The following is a 24,154-nucleotide window of genomic DNA, read 5'->3' as shown; positions in this document are numbered from 1 at the left end:
TGTGAAGCAAAGAGCTTAAGTGAGAATTATGTTTGACCTTGCAGGCAGGAAGCTTTTTCAGCAAAATCCCCATAAATAAATCCTGCGTAAGGCAGGTCATACATACGGTTAAATCACAGATATAAAGTTATTTCAACCATCACTTTTAAAAGACCTAGAATTTTCTGCATTTAGCACCATTAAAGAATCCAGCATTGTCAGGTCATCTCGTAGTGTTTCGCTACTAATGGACCTCAAATGGGAAGATTAAAGCAGCAGATCATTCCTTGATAAGGTTGAGGAGTCTTAAACAAAAAAAATAAAATAAAATCCAAGGTCTTCTCCCCACAGTCTGAACAAACATTTTCACGAAAGTAAATGTAGCCGCTCTTTCTAACATATCAATCTCAGTGGAAAAATCCACTGCTTTGAATGATCACTTTAGGCCTTAAAGCGTTTCCAGTATAATAAAAAGTGATGGAAGAATTCAAGGGCTCAGAGGGATGTAAGTGCCTAACTGTTTGTTTTGGCTCTTTCTAGTATGTGTAGGCATTTCCATTTCCCTAGAAGTATCAATTAAGCTGTATTGACTTTTGTTTCTGGAAATTGGAAGCTTTATTCTCTCAGCTAAATAAAGAGAAAGATTGTTCAAAACTTTTTCACCCATTTCATACCTTTGCTCTTTTATGCTTCTTAAGACGTGGAGGATTTATAGGATAAAACCGCAGCCAACAGTGTTCACATGGATGCATTTAAAAGTGCACCTGGAACTGTGAAAGGTTCACGATGAAGACTGAGACATTGTGTTAGAAACATGCTTTTATTGAAATGTGATAGACATACATGAGCATAAAGGTAAATTGATCACATTGACATCAAAGGATCCCAGCTGATTAACTGGCCCTTATTGAAATGCTAAATTGCAGCAGGGCAAGAGCATCTAGGATGTGCTCTGCTACAGCTCAGGGATTGATGCTGTAGAGCTGGAGTTGTCATCCCAGTGTCATTCAGGGAGCAAATGCTCTCCCAGTTTTGACATACAGACCTTCTTAGTGTGGATGTTTTCTTCTTAGCTTTTTTTAATTTTCCCTTAAAAACTTTCATGTAGCTGTTAGCATTTCAGTCCACTTTGAAGTAGTGTTTGCAGGCAAGGGAACAAAGAAGTCGTACCACCAACAAAGCCCTTGCTTCCTCTGTCCTCATCAGGGTGAAAGCAGCGCAGAATGAGTTGGGACAGCAGATCCTGGCTGACTTCGAGGAAGCCTTTCCTTCTCAAGGTACAAAGGTAAAGTTCTCACTTCCCCTCTTCCTCCCTTTGAAAAGTGTTGCTGAAAACTATTCCATGTAATTGTCATTGGTTTTAATCTCATTTTGCATCTAGATTTGATCTCTCTCTGTTTCAAGAGGTGTTTTAGAAAGCAAATGAGTCTCCCAACCTGTAGGGTGCTAGGTGTATGTCTCACTGTCTCTGAGTGAATGGGGGAGAGGAATGACACCCCTCCTCTGTTGTGCTGTGCACATCTGTTGCAGTGAGGTCTGCAAGGCATTGAAGCAGTGCCCCAGGCAATTCACGTGTGGCCCTGTAGACCAAAGTGGGGTTCCCTCGGCATCTTGCCCAGGTCACCCGTTATTTGCTGGACACGAAAGGTCCGTGTTGTGTTTAGGGAAAGCCGAGCACAGGCTGTCTGTTGAGATGCTGCCACCAAGTTTGTCTCTGGTTTACTCAGACAGCACAGGTACAGATCTGGGCTAGGGCTGAGGCACCCAATGTGCTTCCTCAAAATTATGCATCCAAATGCTTGCAAACAGTAGTGGGGGGTAGTGGATGAAAACTGAATTTTGAATTCATTTCAAAGAAAACACTGGTTCTGTCTCTCAGAATACCAGCTCTGCTCATTTCTTCATAAAACTAGCAAGTACAGCAATGAGAAAACTATTTAGAACAGATCCCTGATGAAGGGCAAGTCTCTGCCCATGTGACATACCTTCAAAACAGCATTTTTTTTTTTAAATGCTGCTGAATTTTCTGTCGCCGCCACTCATGTCATGGTATATCAATGCAGATGAGCAGATACTACTTTAGGTGTTACAAGTTGATCATCTCTAGACTGCTTTTTCCCTTCAGTAATTTGGCCTTCAGTTTTGCAGAAAAGGACCCATGAATTCCCTCGTTAATTTGGCCTTGTAATTTTGCTTGTCCCACTTGTCAGCCCCTTCTCTTAGCTGTACCTCAGAATATCTAGGACCATGCAAGGCTTTGCAGAAATGGTGGGACAACAGTTCTTTCTGTCGATGGAGCTGGCTGCTCTTCTGCATTAGGGAGCTTCCAGGCTGTTGAGCTACAGAACAACTTTACAGCCAGGAAAATGGAAGGAGTTCAGTTTTCATCCAACAGAAGACAGATGCCTAAGTATTAAAGAGTAGCAGCAGAAGCACCAAAAAGAGAAGAGTAATAGGAAAGGATAAAAACAGGCTAACCTGGATGCAGTACAATTTACAGTCACCTATTCATATTTAACCTTAAATCATTTGTTCCTGTTTATTTTGATAGAGGCCTGGTGGACCCAGCAATGTCCTACGTGATGCGTGTCTAGTCGCCAATGTCCTGGATCCCAGAATCAAACAGGAAATCATCAAGAAATTTATTAAACAACACCTCTCAGAGTATCTGGTCCTTTTCCAGGAAAACCAAGATGTAAGGGAAGCTTAGCAAGCTACATTTGGATTTCACATTTTGCTCTGCTGGCGTTCACAAAGTTCATGTTTCCATGAGTTTCTGTGGTGAAATGTTTCTAACCCGAGGGCTCGGAAGCAGTGAATTGCGGGTGTGATACGGACTGGCTGATGAGTTGGGAGTCAATGTCGTCTCTGCCAGGATGACTTCCTCCCACCTTAGACCTCAGTTTCATATATCAGCACTGGAAATGCTTTCCCCTCATATAGTAAATAAATAAATTCAAGTTAGATATACTTTCTGCCCAGTAAAGGTTTGAAAAATAAAACTCTGAAAATTGCAAACCCAAAAAATTTCAAAAACAACACCTCTCCCCAAACAAACAATCAAAAAACCCTTAAAATGCCTAAAAAGCAGGGGGAGGGATTGCCAGGAAATAGATTAATCTTTGTAGCTAATTATTTAAACTTCCTGTCCTGATGCTATAAAAACTTTAAAAATTTACTATAAACATCTTGGATTTGAAAAAAAAAAAACAACAAACAGACAAAACCAACTTTATTTCAAAATGTATTTTAAGAATTTCAAAATTTTGACAGTTTGTGACAAAAAGGAGAAAAAGGTTAAAATGCTTCATTTTAAAAAGCATTTTTCCATCAAAGTTGTTTGGATTAATCTTTCTACTTTTTGACCAGAAGGCGCTAATATTGGGGGGGGGGAAATTTCATCCTGGTCATGTTGTAAAAATTCTTGTAGAAGTTTATGGGTCCACAGTCCCCAGAGTGTGAAAACCAGCTGAACACGAGAATCCAGGAATTCCTGCATTCTCATCCCATTGTTGACTTCAGCCTCTCTGTGAAACAAAGAGGGTGGGATCACATGAGTTATTATTGGATTGAGTTTTCGATAGTACCTACATGATTTAGGAGCGCTGTTATCCTCGTTTTCAACAGCACTTGCTCTCTTAATGCGCACGAGATAGGGTTTTCAGTCTGGCATGTGTTTAAGCACTTTGAAGAATGACTCACCGTTCCAAGCGTTATTAATAGTGGTCAGGTTCGCGCTGATCGATAGCCCAAGCTCCTCTGCAGAACCTACGGCAGCACAGAGAAGCAGTCAGGCTGAATATTAGCAGCTGCTGCTGTTAAAGATGATGTTCTCCATCTTGCTCAGGTGGCCTGGCTGGATAAGATCGACAGGCGCTACGCTTGGATAAAGCGTCAGCTGGTGGACTACGAGGAGAAGTACGGGCGCATGTTTCCCCAGGAGTGGTGCATGACGGAGCGCATCGCTGTGGAGTTCTGCCATGTCACGAGGTGAGCGTCTGGGGAGCTCACGATGCTTCCCAGCAGAGTCACCTTCCTTAAAGCAAAAGGTTGGCTTGTCTTTCGCCAAATCCGTCGTGTATCCATAGGACTCTACAGGCAGTTTTCAAATACCTGTGTAGAATTGCCCATGATTGAAAGCAAGTGGAGAGCGAAAACCCTGAGAAGTATCACTAAAACTGTGTGGACTCTTGAGAGAGTGAGATGATGTGGAAATCAATTTTCAGTGTAATAGAGGTAAAAATCAGTAGTATTAAAGGCCAAGAGAAATAGCATGAGCTGACTATGGTGTGACTGCCTCGGGCCTTGCTCCTTGCCAGCCAGAGATGGGATACCAGAGGAAGGTGCCAGCTGGAGTCCCAGTAGCACCATTGCCTTTGTTCTGGGACCCCGGTCAGAGACACTGCGCTTCCCAAGGTTTGATGCTGTGGACTTTCCAGGCTGCAGTGGTGCACTGAGGTGTTAGGAGATGGGGTCCTGTTACCCACAAAGCTCTAAACAACTGCGGTTATGTTTGAAATGTGATCTGTAAAGCAGTTTTATGTTAGAGAGCGTCTTAGGAATTAGCTTGAATTTTGTGATGAAAAGTGTCTCTGGGGAATAGGCTGAATTACAGTGTTAGGTTTCAGATCTTTCCCTTTATAGAAATCCACATTTGTTTTTTCTCTTTTTCCCCCCCTCTCTTTCAGGACAGAGCTCGCAAAGATAATGCGCGCAAGAGCAAAGGAGATTGAGGTGAAATTGCTTTTGTTTGCAATTCAGAGGACAACCAACTTTGAAGGACTTCTGGCTAAGCGCTTCTCAGGTTGCACTCTAGCTGATGGGACAGCGGTAAGGGGATTTCTAAACAGCAGCCCTTTAGTGCACAACTTCTTCAGCAGAAAAAAACCAACCTTTTCACACGTAGCTATGGTAGTGGGAGACTGCAAAAAGTGGCATGTACAGCCTCCTCTTGTGCTGGCACGTCAGGGTGTTTAGTGTGACTGTGTGTAGTGGGTTGTAAATGGGAAGGTGATTCTTGATCTTGCAGAGTGTGGTAGAGAGGGTGGCCCAGGGCTCACAAGAAGGGAAGGTACATCAATTGTGTACTTTTTTGGTTCCCCTGGGCCCTCTGCTGTTTGTGACTGAAGCCACATTGCTGTGGAGAACCACAAAGTAATTATGGCATGGTGACTGCATTATAATGTTTGTTCTCTGCGTGTCAATGACACATTATAACTGAAAGTCCCCTTTTCTCTTCGTTTCTGGTTACCGCACGTTCACCGCGTGGTGCTGACTTTCAGTCCCACACTGTCTGTTGGGTTAGTCTCACTTGCAGGGGCGTTGGTAGCTTCCACTTTGCAGTGTCTCATTGGTAGATTGTGAAGGCAGAGCCAAGAGAAACAGCTCAGTGAATATCTCTGGGGTCATCTCTGTGCTGCTTCTGCCTGAAATCTCAGCCAAGAGCTCTGCCAGCCAAGTGCCCTGGGAGCAGAGAGTCCACGTGCGGCTCGGAAGCCACGGCTTTGAGGTTGGCTTCTCTGTCCAGCTGGTGTCTCGAAGCCTACTTGGATGTGATAATTCAGCCTACGAGGCAAGCCTGCTGGACCTCTTTGTAATTTGCTGTGGATCAGTAGGTACTGCTAATTAAAAAAGGAAGTCCTGTAAGGTCTTCCTCCTGGTTGAATTTAGATCTCTCAAGAACATGGCTTTATTTTTCTGACAAATTTCATACTAAATTTGCAGCTTTAATTAAATTGGCTTCACTGGGTTTTTATCCCTTTGGAGAAGGTAGGCACAGAAGCTCTTACAACTGAGAAAAACAGAAGGGGAGGGTGTGACTTCAAGTAAAAGAAAATCCTCTCTGGCCCCCTTTCTGAGCTGCCTAGAGGCTATGGCACTCTGGATGTCATCATCTGACCTGCTTTGTGCACAAAATGAAGGCCATAATCATAAATGACTATCTGGTGAGTGGGGACAAGGAGTCTGGCAGGAGCAGGAATGCAGGGCTTACTGCAGCAGCAGAGTTTTGGGGTCTGCTGTCGTGGGTCTTCCTGGAGGATACCACGTGCTTCGGAGCATGTGGTTTGAGAGAGTGGAAGTTTGATGCTGGTCAAAATGCCCCTTCCAGGGCTGGTTCAGGCAGAGTGGGTGAGCGTGAGTGCAAGAAGAGCAGGCTGTAAGAGGGTGCTGAAGAGGGTGCTGGTGGAGCGATGAAGAGAGAACTGGGCTCTGGCCCAGTGGTAGGAGGGAGTGTGTCCTGACCTTGATGGAGAAGCACTGCCTGGCACTCTGTAATCACCTCTGTGCTTCGAGAAGACAAACTGCTGTACAGTGTTTTGAAGGGCTTAGTAAAGCAAAACATGGATGCAGCTGTGTGGGAGAGGGAACAAAACAGACTGTTCTCTAAGGAGCTTCCTCTTTTTTTAACAGAAAAAGCCAGAAGTGCCACCTCCCTCCACCAACCCATTTCTGGAGGATGAAACTGGGACAGACACAGATGAGATTGTGATTGAGAGAAGTGATATGGACAAAGTAAGTCTTTGAAGTTCTCTGGTTGTCAGTTAAGGAGTTTCTCTGTCAAAATTCCTGGTGGTGCCTAGGCTTTTCCCATCACATTGATTTGAAAGGTTTGTTTTCACAGCAATTAATTTAGCACAGTTTTGGTCCTCTGTGCAGCATACAGGCTCCCAGTATGACCATGGTTTGCTCTGGCTCACTTCACTGAAACCAAAGCAATCTTTATTTCAGTTAATAGTGCGGAGACAATACTGCCACGTGAGAGTGAGCTGGATTCTGTTCTGGCCCGTAGAGCAACAGCTCAAATGTAACTACAGGGTGTCTGTCAAAGAAAGATGAACTAGCTTAGCTGGGCTTTCAGATCCCGGAAGAATGTCCCACTGCAAGCAGTTGCAATTGGTGTTTTGCCTTGTCAGCCAAGCAAACTAAGTCTGGAGTCACCAGGCAACTCATTGAACTTTCAAGTGTCAGGTTTAGATTTTCACTCCAGATACATTACTTCTGGGATTGTTATCTCTCTAGTGCTTTCATCCGTTACCTTTGCAAAGCCGGCAACACCTAACCACTTGGAAAAGCACTGGGTTTCCAAAGCCCTCTGCAAACATTAAAGGAGTGAATAGTAAACACAATTGTTTTACTTGGCACCGATATCAAAGCCTGTAAGCCTCGTATTTTTTTCTCACCAGATAGATGTTTTCTGAATGTTCAGTTGTAAGTCTCTTGGGGCAGGTACCTTCTCTTTGTTTGGTGAGTTTACAGCCCTGTAAACAGACTGTTTACAGGGGGTGTCCTGATGGATGACCAGGGCTCTAGGAACCACTCAGATCTGTGGTCCTGGGGAGTTTGTGGGGTGATATCTCTCTATCAGCGCAGTTTGGTGCAGTGCATCCCCTCCAGATTTTCGCTCGAGCAGGACAGCCCTCTGCCTTCCACCCACAGCAGAAGTCCTGAAACAGAATGATTAAGCAAAGTTTTGCTCTTTCCATTAAAATACAACTTGGACAATTGATGTTGGCCAGACTTTATCAGTGATCTAGAAAACAGAGATTGGAAATTTAGGGAGACGCATGCAGTGTAATTTTGGTGAAGAGCTTGCTTTCCCGTATCTGTAATGGCTCTGATGTGCAGCATTGAGATGAGAGGACATCCTTGGAGAAGTCCATAGTGCTAGAAGGCAGGTGAAGAGACAAATTGCAAAGCCTCTTTAGACTGCTAGGGCTGTTTTTAGTGAACAGTAGAATGCACAGCCCTGGCCAGAAACAGTTCAGATGCTTCTGAGAAAGGAACTGCTTTGCTCCTTGTACGTGGGGAGGCTGGTACCAAGGCATCCATTGAGCTATCCCTTGAAATGCTGTTTGTGGCAGGTTGCCCTCTCTTTCTAGATAGGCCCTGTGTTAATGCTGACAACTCAGTGCTGGGCTCTGCTGCAAGGGTGGCTGCCCCACAGGTGCCTGTCTGCCACATGGGAGCCCCATAAGCCCCAGTAATTCAAAGTGCCAACAGCTGGTGGTTAGTGCTAGTGGGTTCATGTTGGAGGTCTCTAGCTGAAGAAGAGAAGGGACAGGAAGGGTTGAAGATGGAAGAGGTTTACCACTCAAAGCTCTTCAAGACACTTGAGAGAGAGCACAAGAATTGGGGGTGAGGTGGAGAATCCATGTTAAAAAAGAACCTCTTTTAGTGATCCTAGCAGTTCATTTTAATCTGTTTACTTTGGATAGTAATGAAAGGAAACTGGGCCAGCTGCAGACCTCCTTACTGTGACAACAGTAACCTTTTATTATTTCCATCAAACTCGAGGAGGAAATAGCTTAAACATCTGCAGCTTTTGGACAGAATTGCGCACTCAGAAATACAGCTTCACTGCTACTGTTAAAAGATTTAGTATTCTCTCCACCAGACATGCTGGGAGCAGCATGATGCAAAGACACAGGCGCACACACAGAAAACCAGTCCTGCGTTGGGAGTTGGCTCTTCCAGCCTGGTAAATCGTAAACATCATGAATCTGTGACCTTGCGTTGGTGCTGCCATCCTGGAGACTTGGCGACTGGAAGGTTTCTGTAATTACCACCTATTGTTTTCCTCCCGGCTCCGAGAAGCGTGTGCATCCGGCAGAAACGGGCAGACGCTGGCAAAGAAGCTGGGACGGAGAATGCTGGGTAGTGGCTTCCTCCCACAGCTGTAAAAACTTACATTCCCCAGTCATGCTCACAGTGAGAAGGTTAATGAAGCCAGTCGCATAGAGGTGGTCTGGTCTCCATAAAACCGTTAGCTCGCTTTAGGTCTGCAGCCATGTGTTAGTATTCATTGTGTCTTTGAGTCTTAATTATTTTGGAGCAATCCTTGTCTTGTCGTTCTTTGCTATTTCTGCAAATGACTTCATGCCACCTCCTCTGTCATTTAGGAGAGTATGTCCTTTAGACTCTCTTGTTTTGCTTTTCTTATGCTCAAAAGAAATTCCAACTGGAAAAATTCATATCTTCATTGGCTGGGAGCTGATCCTGGCTTTTTGTGGAGAGAGGCAAGAATTCCATTCCAGAGTCACTGCAGCCCTCTTTGCAGGCAGTGAAAAATTGTCAGCTTGCCGGCAAGCAACAAGAAAAACTGTCTATCGGTAAAAAAAAAAAAAAATCTAGCTGTAGGGTGAAGATGAGCCTAAAGGCCCTGCCCAGCCTGGTACTGCAACATGCACAAATTTAAGCGTGTGAGTAGTCCCAGTGGCCTCAGTGAGATGTGCTTGGCCACTGCATAGAGTGCAGCACTAAACTAAGCTGAGAGTAAACCGGATGACTCCCAAATGGCATATGTGCTTAATGCCATAAATGTGATTTTAAAATAGAAGTCTTTGCATCCCCAGAAACATGCTTCACAGTGACAGCGGTCCTGTCGTGTTGCCTGTATAATTCCAGCTTCTCCAGTAATTACGTTCTGTTTATCTAAATAAAATTCACCCAGATGAAGTCTGTAACTTTGAGTTATTATCCTTAATGTTCTAAAATGTAGGAATTTTTCAATATTGCTTCCAAATAACTGCTGCATTTCATTTCAGAGGTGACTAGTGGAGTCTGGTTACTATTTGAAGGGTGCAGCAATGTTTTGTTTACAAAGTACATTAAGATTCTCCTACTGAAATCTGTTAGCATGCAGCAGTCTTCTCTGTAAGGATAGGAATATTTTACAAGTGAAAAGTAATTCCTTGGAATATTAACAGCTCTGTAGCACTAAGGGAAGACTTGGATCCACTGATGCTGTATGTATCTTTGATTATTTGACAGTAAATTTGTGTATTGTAATATTTCTAAAGACTTAGATCCTCCTGTGCATTACTGTTTCTTCTAGGTCAAATCTTCAGGGCAGATTTGAAACCAACACTCTAAATGTTTTCTTACAGCCAAAGAAGCCAAAGGTTCCTGACAATCCTTTTCATGGCATTGTTTCCAAGTGCTTTGAGCCTCACCTTTATGTGTATATCGAGTCCCAGGACAAGTGAGTGACCAGCGTGCTCTTTTGGGTTTGTTTGCTTTTGAATGTGTATTACAGTTGGATTGTACTAGATTCTGTACTCAAGCTGCAGAAAATTAATTTCTTGAAAGCCTGCTCTCTGATTCCATCGGGAGCAGTATTTGTGGTTCGAGAAAGTTAGAATCAGTGGGACCTTTGCTTGGGCAAAAAATGAGCGTTCAGAGGGCTGTGGGTGTTGGTTTCAGCTGTAATTGCAAAGGCCTGCAGGAACGATGCCCGCTGCCTTTCTGCGGAAGAGGCTTAGTGTTTCTGAAATTGCTTCTGTTGCCTCTGCAATTCCCACTCCAGACATATGCCTTTCTTTCGTCTCACGTCTTCCACAAATAGTAGGTTTACTTTTTCTGTAAAATACACATGTGACTTCATGGCAGAGGAGTTTCAAGATTTGCTTTACAGAAAAAAGTTATTTGAGATCCTTAGATGAAAGCTGCTGTAGGCGAGCAGGCTGTAAGATAACATTATCATCACTCACAGATTAGGACTTTGTCTGAGGCTTTAATCCCTAGAACTCTTCTCCATCTTCCTCTTTGACTTGCAGCAAAATAACTTGAATGAAAGGAGCTTTCAGCTTAGAGCTCTGAAAAGTTTTTAGAGCTCTCACCACACTTTCTTGTGCACCTCGATTCACACCAGCATTTGAATAACATCTCTGTAACAACTGCAGTGCCCACTGGGAGAGGAGATAGTTGAAAAGGGTTTAATTAGGGTCTTGCAGTGCAGGTAGGTGGCTGGAAAGGAGAAAGAGATGCCTGCCTCATGTAACTCATCTGTCTCCACCCTTCTATCTTCCAAGGACTTGCACATGAGAGAGTGCAGAACTCGAGGCTCGTAGTGTCCTGATTTTGTCCAAACTCCAAGATAGCCATCTTGAAAAAGGTTTCTCATGTCCCATCAACCTTTTATGCTTAAAATAAATAAATAGATAGAAGCTTGCACAATGGTCTGTCATGCTGGGTTTAGGTTCCGCTCTGCAGTATAACAAAGAGAAACAGATATTTCCCCCTCCCTGCCCTCAGCCAGCTGAGCACTAACTTGTTTGGATATTTCTTCCCTTCTCACTGGGGGCCATTTTATTCCCCGTTTTGGTAATTCTAACCCACTGTGCTCCTAGCCCTTTCAGTTGCTTTTTTTTTTTTCCTTTTCCTTTGCAATCCTGAGATGTTTTATATTAGCTTTATAGCCACAGGCTGTAAGGAGTTCAAAGAAAAACTGCCACAGTATTCCCCATGCTGCCCCTGTCTGCCAAAAATTGCTTTCCTTTATGATTTTCTCTCTTCTTCCCCCTTTGATTGAACTTTTGAGGAATCTGTTGCTGATGTCTGAAAATGAGGAGTTGCTTAGATAATGAATTGTGTATTTGGGCTCTGAATAGTGAGAGCAGTGTGACAGTTTTGTTCATCATTGCCTCAAGTCTATGGCAGAAAGCAGCCTGGACCTTTTCTCCTGAAAAATTGTTTCCATACCCATTTAAAGAAACACGGTGCCAAAATCTGTAGCAATTTAAGAGGAGGCACCTGAAAGAAAGACTTGAAAGATGCTGCTCTCCACCCTTAGCTGCAGTGTAAATATCAGATTTCTTAACAGCGAAGCAGATCGCGTTTCTGCCCCTTTGGGATATGTGTCTTGAGCTCTTCTTTGTGGTCTGTTGGAACAAGGGGAGCGCACCACGTGTGAGCTGAGCTGTTCTGCTGGAGTGAAGGAAGAGCTCTGTCAGGTCTGCAGTGTTGAGAGTGTGCAGAGCCATGGTGAAGTGAGCTAAAATGCACATGCGCATTCAGATTGTTCAAAAAACTGGCACTTTCTCTTTGTGGTGGGTGTTTGTGGCCTCCATGAAGTCCATGGAAACTATCCTACAGGCGGTCCAGGTGTCTCAATGCCCTTGCCCTTCCCCAGTGCCCAACAGATACCAACTGTTCACATCGCTAAACCGACTGACTTAGTAAGCATCGTGTTCTTCTCTCCTGCTGCTGAGGAGTTGCCTTGTTCCTCTCGTGGTTGCCAGAGATGCAGAAAAAACACTGAATAGGTCGAGTGAAAGAAAAAAGGAAGAGGAATATAGGAGTGAAAGGATTTAAGAACCGAAATAAAATTCTCTTTATAAGATTTAATTTCATATTTTCTCTTGGTTAGATTTGGAGAGTTCTTGCTCCCAATAAATACACTACTGTTAAGAAATACCACATCTGTGCTACCAGAGAATTTGCTTTGAGCTCTTTTGCAGAGTCTGTCTAGAGAAAATGTTCCTTTTCTGTAGCTCTCCTGCCTTCTTCGTATTTCATCTCCCAGTGGCTTTTTCTGCCAAATTCTTTGTGCTCCCAGTGTAGCACACAGAGATTTTAGCCTTCATATTGTATTTGGGCCAACGGAGACTAATGTGGAAGTTTGATTGACATCAGCTGAGGTGTGCATTAATAATATATTAGTTCCCTCAGTGCACCATATCCCGATATTTTGGTTGTATCCATCCCATGCTGAAATCAGAGCAGTCCTCGTGGCCAGCCTTTGACAGGCAGTTTGTCCAGGTTAGGATCAGAACAAGCATGAAGCTCTAGCGCTGCTCTCCCAGCTATTTTGGACAGCTGTGTTTGCTCGTGCATCCCAGTTGACAAGACCTTGGGGGACTGGGAAAACATAGATACGTTTCATTTTGCCTTGAAGAAGAGGAGAACATGTGGAGTAAGCATAAAGAAACAAAAACCATTGACATTCCTCCCGGTGCCTTGAGACTGAGAATGAAGGTGAAAAAAAAGAAAGTGGCTGGTGAATTCTAAGAAAGCTTCACTTTGTTGCCCAGATGGAGCAAAGCGCAGATGCAGAGGTGGAAATGCAGCTGTTCAGTGGGACTTTTGACAAGGAGCAAGCCATGTCCCCTTTACTTGAGAACCTGAAGGAATGCTGCAGCTCGCAGCACGTGTGAGCCCTCCTGCCGCAGCCATCTGTTTGGCTCTCCTGCAGCTACGGGGGGAGGTATATTTTGCTTCACTGTGGTCGAATACAATCAATGCTTTGGTTCAACGTTCAATTGCTTGTGCCAGCGTAGAGATTTATCACATCAGTTGAGCACCCTGATGTTTTTACAGTTCTTGTAACAAAGCCGAGGAACTGAGTGTGTGTGTGGAATCAGAGCTATGTGAAGTGCTCAGAGCAGCAAGCAATAAGCATGAAAAAAAGGGGCTACTTGTCTTTGCAATAGCCTGTGAGCCCAACTTGAGCCAAAGAGCCTTGCTTTGTGACTTAAAGCCCTGATATTGCAAGCATGTTTCTATAGATTAGTTTGGCCCAGCAGATCATCCATGGTAGGAGCTCATCCGTTGTGGTGCAGCAATCTGTAAGTTTATTGAGGAAGAGCCAAGTCACCTCTTCCACTTGTGCAGCATTTTGAATTCTATGGTCAACTGGAATCAGAGTGGTTTTTTCTCTTTCATAAGATGAAAGAAAGAAAAGACAGAAACTGGGGAAAAGTTTCCATCGTTGGTAGGTTTTTTCCCCTTTCATTGGCAGAGGTAAGTGAGAATGTGCTAAAGAGCCTCAGCTGCTGTGCCGGCAATAAGGCCATACCCATCCCAGGAGACCCTGATGCAGTCTCTTTGCATGAACTCTGGTGTCATGCGGGGTGTCCTGTGAGCTGGCCTAAGATTAGGAGAACATTGCAAGTTGAAACTCTTCCACAGGATTTTAATGAACATTTTGTCATTTCTATGGACAGCATTGCCATTCTGTCTAATCAGTCTGTTGCTGAAAAATGATAATATATTAACTATAAAGTAATGCTGCTTTCTTTTTTTTTTTTTTATAAAAAAAGATAGTCCTGTTTCTTGCAGGAGTTGCAGTTCAGGTTCTTTCTTCTCCCATTCTCCTTCTAAGGATTTGGCTTTCTACTTGGATACTGTAGATCCTGGCACAGCACAGGTGTTACACTGTCAGCGGTGAGAGGGGTGAAGGCTGTGCTGTGGGAAGGGGAGAGCTGGGGGAAGTGGAGCCAAGACTGTAGTGGAAACGGGAATATAAAATACAGGAACTTGACAACTCCTTTTGGTCAGTGGAGTGCCACTCTGTCGTCTGAAATGTCTATATATTCCTCAAAAGCCAAACTTCCTTGTGGAAGGGTGAATGTTTTTGTTTGTCTGGGGGAGGAGGTTTATTGCTGTAATTGAGTTCCATCTGGCAAAGGTTACTCCACTTAGCTGAGCTCCGGTGTCAGGAGAGCTGGTCTTGGTTCCTGACACAGATGTGCTGTCTCTGGAGGAGTAGGACCAGAAGAACTCCCTAAGATCAGAAGACTTCTTTTGGTTCTATATTGATGGTTCTGGCCCTCTGCCATGCTAGAAAAGCCTTTTTGTCGTGATGAAACGGTGAAGTGAAGTTTATTGTTGCCTAAAGACCAAAATATTTGAGTAAGGACTGGGTTATAATGAATCACTGGAGACAATAGGAGGGCTTTTTGTGCTTTTAAAAAGAGTTTAAGTAGGAAGTGCACTTTGCGCTCATGCTAAATAAAACTTCTTTAAAGGATGTGTGAAGTTGTGCAAAACCAGGTGGTATCCAAATGGGACCAAGAAATGGCAAATGGCACACCATTTTGAGCACATCCCTTTAAAAGCCGTATTCCCTGAGGTCTGCTCCAGAGACCACTGATACAGGAAGCTCGACTGTTGCTTTTGTCGGTGCCAGGAGTGAAACTTGAGCATAAGCTTTATGCACTTGCATCAAATGTGCTGAACCCAGTCCTGGCAGACTTATGAGCTTTTGTATGTGACTGGAGAACAGATCGAAGCTGCCACTAAAACTCTGGAGTACAAAAGGCCGTTACTTATCAGTCCGGTCCTCGTTCTTGTATGAGGTTTGTGCTGAGAGAGCGGAGATAAGAAAGGGCTGGAATACTCAGCTGCTAAAATCTGAATGTGTTTGCTGGTGTCACAAGACGGGGCATCTGGTTTGATGTGTTATTCTCTCTCTTCCCTCTGTTTCTTCTTTCAACATACTGAAATATTTTCCTGTTGTTCCCCCACGTCAGAAATCTCGGCGAGCTGATTGACAGGTTTGTGGCTGACTTCAAGGCTCAAGGTCCCCCCAAGCCCAACGTGGACGAAGGAGGGGCCGTCCTGCCCAGCTGTGCCGACCTCTTCGTGTACTACAAGAAGTGCATGGTGCAGTGCTCCCAGCTCAGCACAGGCGAGCCCATGATAGCCCTGACCACCATATTCCAGAAGTACCTTCGGGAATATGCCTGGAAAATTCTGTCTGGAAACCTGCCCAAGTGAGTTTTGCTTCCCAAACACTGCAGCACCGTCTGGTGAGACATTCCATTGAGGAGCAGATGCTTTGTAGAGATAATTAGTAAATAGATACTCGTGAACACTTACGTTTCAGTGTCAAAGAAACCACATAGCAGCAACGTGACTTACGTTCGCTTCACGATTTTCTCACAAGTTTGGTTTGTTGCACTGAGAAACAGAAAGAGAACAAATAGACAGTTACGGCGTTGTTTTTCTTTTAAGGGCCCCTGGAGAGTAGCTTATTTGGCTTTGATTAGCAATCAGATTTACAGTTTCTTGAAGTCCTTTTTGAAATGCCAGCCCAAGTCTCTTCAGAGAGGTCTGGCTTTCAGAATTGCACTTACCCTGTTACTTGGGTAACAAATTTATGCTATGATTTTTAGCTGCCTCAGCTCAACGTTATACATATATTAATTTGTAATGAAGGTGATTTATTTGTGTCATGCTGAAGTGCTTACCTGTAACTCCCACTGTTCTTGTAACATGTATGTATGAATAAAATATGTAGATGTAAATCCAGTGAAAATAAAGGAAAGCATTATGAGTTTACACCAATATGGATAAATGTGCAGACTAAAGGAGCTCCTTGAGGTATGCCAACCTCAACTACAAATAATTTTGTATGCTATTTACCATCTACAGTTTGTTTCCCTTGTAAATCTGGGAGCAGCTGAATGAATTTCTGAAAACAGTGAAATCTTTTACAAATGGAAGAGGAGAGAGTTACATTTAGACAAGTGGAAAGATAAATTTAATGTGCATTCTCCATCGGACCTCAGCTGCATTCTTTATACGCATTTTTTTGTGTGCTCCATTTTTGCTGTCCAAGATAAATATCACTGTCCTATTTTTTTAATGGATTTGGATTATAAAGAGTTGAGAAGTAGGGAATTTCCTGACTTTAAACTGTTCTGAGTCTTTCTTTGTTGATACACAGCTGTTAATCACCGGAAGACGGTGGAAAGAAGCCGCATCTTCTGTAATTTACTGTGTTGACATCATCAGTTTTTAAAACAGACTACCAAAGTTTCAAATGCATGCTGACGTCTCTTTAGTACTGAGATGATAAATATGCCAAACTACCTGATAGTTACTGAGATTTTTCTGTAATCTTTAATTAGATTTTGAGTAACTGGCAGTGGAGGTGAAGCTAGCTGGAGAAAACCGTATTCCACTTGCATCCTAATCTACCATGTTGTGATTGAGAGAGTTGTTCTTTGCCTCAAGACTTGATACAAAGTTCTGTTTGTCTTTCTAAAAGATATTCCTTAACCAAAATAGCAGTTTTGAGTTTGATGTAGAGTGACACTGACCTGTGTTGCATAGAACATTGGACTTTGTGGTTATAAGGGCTTTTTATGGCATTGAAATGTAGTAGTAATTTTGCAGTGTGTGTGTCTGTACACCTGAAAACCTTACAGGTTTTGTCTTTTTTTTTTTCCAGGACAACTAGCAGCAGTGGTGGGCTCACCATCACTAGTTTGCTGAAAGAAAAGGAAGGCTCTGAAGTGGCTAAATTTACTTTAGAAGAACTCTGCCTCATTTGCAGCATCCTGAGTACTGCAGAGTACTGCTTGGCGACCACCCAGCAGGTGAGCTTTCCTCTGCCACACCACTGGGATGGCACCCACCAGCAGCCCCTCTCTGTCACGAGATGCTGTGCTGCTCCCTCTTCAGGGATAGGCTGCTGTGGAGACTGGAAGAGTCAGGAGTACTAAAATATCCATAGTAGTGTCTGCTCCGCATAGCATCCTGTTGATTATTGAGCTCTACATTATTAAATCTATGTTTCAAAGAAAGGAAAGTATTGATTTTGCTGTTTCTACCTGAGAAAAGCCATTTGCTTGTAATCCTGCTTTGCAGCATCAGTTTTAGATTCAATCCTTTTACACTTGTCACATAATTTGTTTTGGATTGAGGACCAAATTGTGGGAGTGTTTTTGTTTATTTGTTTTGTGGTTTTTTTTTTGAAGACTCTTCTCTTATTTCATGGTCTCCCTTTTATAAAAACAAGGAAAACTAATTCAAAACAGGTTAGGGGAAATGCTTTTATGAAATATTGGGGCAAGGTGAAGTGAGGAGAGAAGGTGTTTATGCTGATGTGCTTTGCAGCCACAGTGCTTGTTACATTCAGGTGCTTTCAAAATGCCATAAGGTGGTAGATGAGCTGTGATGTTTGGCCGTATCAAGGCCTCTCCACCACTAGAACTGGCAAACCTCCTCCTCGGCAGTTTGGGCACAGGCAGGGTGTTGAAAAACATCATCATAATGTTGAAAAACATTAGCAGGACAAGTGCCATGATGTTGAACTAGTACATTAGCGTGTCATACTAGAGTTACATGTATGACCTTGGAGTTTACTTCTTTGAGGACGCAGTGCCACCTTAGGCCATCCTGGCAGATCAATATGGCTAGGGTGTCCAACAAGGACAGATTTCCATTGTTGACTGAGTGAGTTTTGGATGTAGTCTGGGCAGAGATTAGGTTTTAAGAAGCTGACTTTTCCAGGGCATAAGTTTTCAAGAATGGGCATTTCAAGTAAGAAATCTGATCTTTGTTGTTTGTTTTGTTTCCTAACAGTTGGAAGAGAAACTCAAAGAAAAAGTGGATGCAAGTCTAGTGGAGAGAATCAACCTGTCGGGAGAGGTGGAGACTTTCAGCTTGTATGTTCAGCAGATGCATCCTCCTAGAGTATATCAAACATCCTTGTTTGTCAGCCAGATGGTGCTGGAGTAATACAAGCCCAAGATCTCGGTGTCACAGGACCCACCCAGATACACAGCTTAGGCATAGGCATTTCCCTGGTGAAGGAATGGTCATCCTTTGGCTAGTTCAACAGCAGCAGTAGTACAGACTTCAGATGTAGTTGTTCCCCATCGTCCTAGCCAAAGGATCAAGAGCACTGGGAAGAGGAAAGGAAATAGCGAGTTTCTATTTGAAACATCATTTGCATCTTGGCAGCTCTGTGAGGTGGCTGTTGCATTTCAAGAAAGGAAGCTATTTCAGTGCATTCCTTCCTGCTTTAACTTCCCACTGTTAATCAGCAGCCTTGTCAGTATGATCAAACCCCATTTCAGATGACATAAAAGACTAATCCAATCTTATATTTGAGGATTATAATTGAGAGAAGATTATCATTCATTAAAATAACTTTTCATGTAACGATGCTAAAAATATTCCCCTCTAACATCTTCTTCTCTCCACTGCTGACAAACAGATTGAATATTTTTTGAGACAAGGAAACAGAGGAAAAAAAAAAATTGTTTTGCCTCACATCAAACAAAAGAAAACCTTGACAAAGCTGGGAGAATAATCCCTAACACCAACTCTCCTTCTCCCTAAAACTAAGATTCAGCCCAAATAGCAGTAAGATTTTTTTTTTTTTCCAGAATACTTCCTTCCTGTGATTCCTTCTCTCTTTTCTCCAGTGAGCAGGATCCCACAGAATCCCCATCCAGGTTTTTTATATGGTCTCAGGCTCTGTTCCATGCTGCAGAGAATCCCTTCCCTTTAGATGTTTCTCAGACCTATTTAGGAGAGAATCCTTGACCAAAAGCTAGGGTTGCCATGTCCACTAAGCCAAAGCAAGTAAGGTAGCTGAGGAGTAGAAATAAAATATGCCATATGATGAGATTTTCTTAACATGGACAAGTCAAGGGTGAGTTTTGTGTTTTCTCATGACCTGTCTGGCAGGAGCCAGCTACCTTGAGTCGCTGCTCAGTTTCACGGTGGCTGCCTCACGAGGTGGCTGGTCGTAGGCAGCCAATATGACATGTTTTGAAAAATGTTTAAATGTATAGTTCACATTTGCTGGTTTGGGCAGCTTTAAAGTTACACTGACAGCCTGATGTATCTTCTAACAAAGGCTTTTTAATTGGCTTTCAGTCTGCTCCAGTACAGCGCTTTGTCCAGTCTTCTGTCAGTGTAAGTCATAGCTATAAACCTCTCTAGTGTTTGCTCATTCAGCATCAAACAAGTTGTTTCTTCGGGAATTTGATGTCTTGTTAGACACGGTCATAAAGAAAATGGTAAAACATTGCTGCTAGCACACCCTGGAAAGTGTTTTTTCCTTTGCAGAAAGGAGAGTACCCAACCACCCCAAATGCGTATAAAGTGATCAACTTGGAGGGTTTTACTCCTGGGTGGCTAAGTATTTTCTTTAGGAAATGTAGGAAAGATAATGAGCTCTTTTTGAAGCTCAACAGAAGGAAAATTATTGTTGTGTAAACCCAGAAATTAATTATTCCCACCCCCCTGCCCTATTGATCTGTTGTGAGATTACAGGCAGCATTCAGAGACCCATTGAAGGCCTGAAGTGTTGAACTTACTATAGGAAGAACTTACTATACTAGAACTATACTGCTCATTTATGGCCTCGTCTTCCCAGTTTATTGGCTTCTGTGTATTTATTGGGGTTGTATGAGGATTTATTAACTACTGCTGAAGTACTGTTACGTGCTGCCTGGGGCAAAGTTTTGAAGTGGCTTCTAGCAGAACCAGGATCCAAGCCCTCTTGGCGTGTCGCGATGCTTCGTGTTTGCAACACCCTTCTCGCTGCACCATTGCCCCTCTACAGCAGGTATTTATTTTGAAGTGTAGGCAAATAGGTTTCTCTCCCTGTTTGCAATCTCTTGCATTTTAGGCGAGAGCCTGTACTAGGTGACCCAGCTTCGGAGAGACTCCTGACGTGCGGAGACTAGAGATGAAGTCTCTTTCCTTCTGCTGAGAGGGTTGTGGTTTATTTTGGTGCTGAACTACTTTTTCCTACAAGTCACTGACAGCAGGCGCCCTGCGGGAGTCAGCTGTGCCCAAGAGACCTTTTTTTCAGTCCAGCTCCCTTGGCATTGTTTTAGCTGGTGGAATCCCCCAAGGGAGTAAATCCTGCAGTGCCCAGCAGATGCAGAGGCACCAGCAGAAACAGTCACAGGCTCTTTTTTATCCCAATGCAAGTTTCAGATCATGTAACTGGAAGCCAGTAGTCGCTTCATCTCCCATACTGATTTTTCCAACTAATTTTGGATGAGTTTACCTGTATAAACAAATTAATTGCTCTGAAGGAGTAGTCTTTTACTTGGTATCCTGTCTCAGTCTTTTTGTGCTAGAGCTCTAGGAAGGGGAACAGACAACTTCTGTGGGTTGTGGTGAAGAACACCACCCAGATCCCAGCAGCAGAATTAAGAGTGGGTGATACCATATCTTGATGACGAAGTGGACACTTGAAAATATTTTGAACAGTGAACTCCATAGTAGTACCCAGAACTTCACAAAGATGACGAGGGGGACGAAAGTTGGTTTGAGGAAGCACTGGTCAGATTTCTTACAGATCTACAATTCCCATCTGTTCTACCACCGTTAAGAAAAAGCGAAAGTAAAATCCAGCTCTTACATATATAATCCTGAAGTTGTAAACAGGCATCTGTGGCAGATTAAAGTTTACACTGTTTTTAAAAACTGTACTTACTTAGTGAAACACGTTCACTTACTACTTCCAGCAGAAGTTGTCTGTAATGCGAGTACAGGGTTATGTGCCCTTGAGGGTGGTCCGAGTTGCTGCAGACAATGGGTTTTGGCTGTTGTTTTAGGATCAGTTGCACCTTTATGCACATTGTAACATGGTGGCATCAAATATGTCTCTAAGCAATATCATGCTGTTTACAAAAAAAAAAAAGGGAGGAAGGGAAATGTGTTTGACTAGTGTGTCCTTTAGTCTGGTGTATGTCTCTGAGAAATTCAAACAATGGATGGCGGCAATCCTAGACATACTGTAAATAAGACATCTGCCATGATCTTCTCAAATAGGAGACACGTTCAGAACTCATACAGACGTACTTTTTAAAACCCTCTTTGCAAGTTTCTGTGAGTAGTGGAATATTGACTGTAAGTGGGGAGATGATAAACTGTTAGTTTTATGCAGACTGGATTAAATTCGAAGCTGAATCCTGGTCTGGGCTTGGTTCTCGGGGGTTTCTCCCCTTCCTGATGCAAAGGTGGAGCTTATCCCATCTGACACTTTTGATCTCTAGCCCCTTCTATGTGTCAAAACAGAGAAAGGTCAACTATAAAAATGTCCTCTCTATGCTAAAGCCCACTGTAGCTCCCTTTGAACAGTGTGCAGAACTTCCCAGCTTCTTTTCAGGACAAGTTTCAGCCGTGTGTATTCACAGCATAATGCTACTGTCAGCTGGTAGATGATTTTCCTCCTTTCACAGTCAAATAAGCCAGTTCTGGCACTGTGTTGCTGAGTACTACTCTAAAATTTGAGCTTGATTTTTTTTTTTTTTTTTTCAGTGTGATCTCCAACAGCATACAGCTGTTAGTGCAGGACCTGGATGCAGCCTGTGACCCTGCCCTAACTGCTATGAGCAAGGTAGGGGATGGATTTGTTTTGGAAGGAGGTAGCCTTAAGATCTATGTGGAGTTCTTGTTTGCTTTGATTGCTTGATTTCAGTATTGGCATATCCTTTTATGCTGCCTTGAGACTTGGCCATATATTGATTCCTTCTTGCTTCTTAGAGCAGCCGTTACTGTAGTTGTAAATACATCCTTCACTCCAAAAACTCCGATCATTCAGATTAGAGCTTTCGTTCTTTTACACCACACTAAAACACACGGATAATAAAATACTTTCTGTAAGTATCTAAGGCTTTCTCTTCCCCCTCCTAATGCCAGTAAGAGCCTTTAAAATTGGGAAAACTTTTGTTAGCATGAAATTTCAAATATAGATGATTGTTTGCTGTCCTCTTTGTGTTCTTTGACAAGATGTTTTACTAGCCTGCTTGTTTGTGGCCGTTAAATGGATGTACTCAAAGGGTAATAAGGAATTGAGACTGAGTCCTGTTGCTTCTGTGATCCTCTCAAGGACATATGGAGCCATTCCTAGAGAGGCCCATGTGATTAGTGCTTAAGGATTTTGTTGCTGTTACGCTTCTGGCTTTTATACGTTTGAAATGCAGAGCTGTGTTTTCTTGCCAAAGTATTGTGAAAACCCAGACTGCTTTAGACAGAGGTGAAGACAACAAAAGTGGATTGAACTATATTTTTAATTAGAAATATTAAACAGAGATCTCCGTTTTTTTTGTGGGATCAACACACTGTCTCGCTGCCATGAATTTTAATAGCTTTCTGCTTTATGATGTATTCCAGCTGTAACTAGCCCCGCCACCCCCAGCTAATATTTGAAGTGGAATGCAGCTGGTAATAGAGCTTGTACATGTTCCAAATGAAGAAAGGATTTTTTTTCTTTTCACAGTGAAATAACACCATTAGGAAGGGCTCTACACTTCAGGTGTTATGTGTGTGCCATGACAGCTCCTTAGATCTCCTCCTGAACCTACGTAGCGTAGTAGTATTTGACTCACTTAGCTCTAACTGTTTATACCCAAGTAAACCACAACCTTGGGGAAGCAGCAGCTGGTAGGCCATTTATTTGTGTCTTTGGAACACTGGTAAAATGCAGCACATGTGATGGGACTGATGATATATAAACAAGTTAAGTGTTATGATGTTAGCTAAATAAATACTTGTCACTTGTGCACACATTCCACTATTTGCATCAGACAGAGTCGCTTTTATGTGATTTTTTACTAGACCTGGGTTTGGTGCAAGAGTAATTTTTCCCTTCACCATCCTTCTTCCTTTCCTTCAGGGCTGGGTTATTACTCTGACAGTTGAATAAGAAATGTGTATAATTATTTAAATGCAGAGTTAGTATTTGGATGTGTAAAATTTCAGTCTTTATTAACGGAGTAAAAACTGTGTGCCTGATCCATTCCAGTTTTCCTGTACTGGGAAGGCATGTCTGTCTCAAGACTCCCTACTCCATTAGGGCTCTTCCTTTGTTTAACTTCTTTTCATTTACTTCACTGTGGTGTTCTCCAAGATTCGACATTCCTGGTCCTTTGTTGGAGTCTGACTTTTTTTTTTTCTTGCAAAAATGTTCGGTAACTATAGAGGTAAATTTAAGAAATACTTAAACCTCTAAATCCACTTTGGCTTTGGGCCACTTTGAGAGATTTAACACAGAAAATGGCATCGTGAATATTGCTTTCAGCTGGGAAAAGTGCTGAGTTTCCCTGATTCTTTACCTTGTGTGTTCTGGAAGAAATGGTAAATGACAAGGAGGCCCCATATTACAAAACTTGTAGGTGATAATCTTTACTCAAACTTTACAGCAGGTGTAGAACGATTAAACACGACTATAGGACGGGGAGCTGGGATGTGCAGTGGGGAAGGAATTTGCTCTAAACCCCTGTTATCATATTCTGGATAACAAAGTACTGTGAATGTGTTGTACTGATCTGTAGCAGGCGTTTACATTGCCTGATGTGCTTTATTTTTAATTGTTGGGATGAGGGAACTGCTAATCTGCATGGGATATTTTTGCCCCAGTTAAATTTATGAATCGCACTGGAGAAGGTTTGATTGACTTGCTGAATTAAGCATCGATTTCTATGTAAAACTGTGCTCGTAAGTGGGGCTGGGGGACATTTTAGTGACTCACGTCAACTGCTTGCTGTTTTTTTTACGTTTTGCTAAAACCTTTTGGCACAGCTGCAGTTTCCTACTTCCCTGCAACTGAGTGGACAACAGCAAGCATTTAAACACGGAGCTCTAATAATCTCTCCAGTACGTACAAGGAAAGCCCCAAGAGCAGAGCGATCAAAGCTGCCAGCTGCTAATTAAAAGTCAACATGAGCGCGTTTTAGCCAGCACGCAAGATGCAGCACGCAACAGTGCAAACCACAACTCGTGTCAGGAAGCAGCGGAGGCAGTTTCAAAGGCAGCGATTTCGGCTGCCTGCAGCACCCACTGGCTTTCCTTCCCCTCCCACCTCTTCCTGCATGAGCGACGCAAGGTCAAGGGAGAAGGTGCTGGCCTGGCA

At 43.0% G+C, this 24,154-nt stretch overlaps 1 protein-coding gene across 1 annotated transcript in view; it reads left to right on the top strand.

The window, feature by feature from the left end:
• VPS53 (VPS53 subunit of GARP complex) overlaps positions 1-24,154 on the top strand; it is a 69,076-nt gene that overhangs the window by 26,552 nt on the left and 18,370 nt on the right. Inside the window, exons 8-17 of the mRNA XM_086624544.1 lie at positions 1,186-1,264; positions 2,531-2,674; positions 3,827-3,969; positions 4,668-4,809; positions 6,391-6,492; positions 9,867-9,961; positions 15,012-15,254; positions 16,718-16,865; positions 17,854-17,936; positions 21,562-21,640. Of these exons, the coding sequence (XP_086480670.1) occupies positions 1,186-1,264; positions 2,531-2,674; positions 3,827-3,969; positions 4,668-4,809; positions 6,391-6,492; positions 9,867-9,961; positions 15,012-15,254; positions 16,718-16,865; positions 17,854-17,936; positions 21,562-21,640 (1,258 nt within the window). The remainder of the gene's footprint in view (positions 1-1,185; positions 1,265-2,530; positions 2,675-3,826; positions 3,970-4,667; positions 4,810-6,390; positions 6,493-9,866; positions 9,962-15,011; positions 15,255-16,717; positions 16,866-17,853; positions 17,937-21,561; positions 21,641-24,154) is intronic.

The sequence above is a fragment of the Tauraco erythrolophus genome, chromosome 21 (assembly GCF_009769465.1).
Source record: "Tauraco erythrolophus isolate bTauEry1 chromosome 21, bTauEry1.pri, whole genome shotgun sequence".
Taxonomy (NCBI): domain Eukaryota; kingdom Metazoa; phylum Chordata; class Aves; order Musophagiformes; family Musophagidae; genus Tauraco; species Tauraco erythrolophus.
Note: the sequence above shows the minus strand (reverse complement) of the source record. Positions and strands in the feature narration are given on the sequence as shown.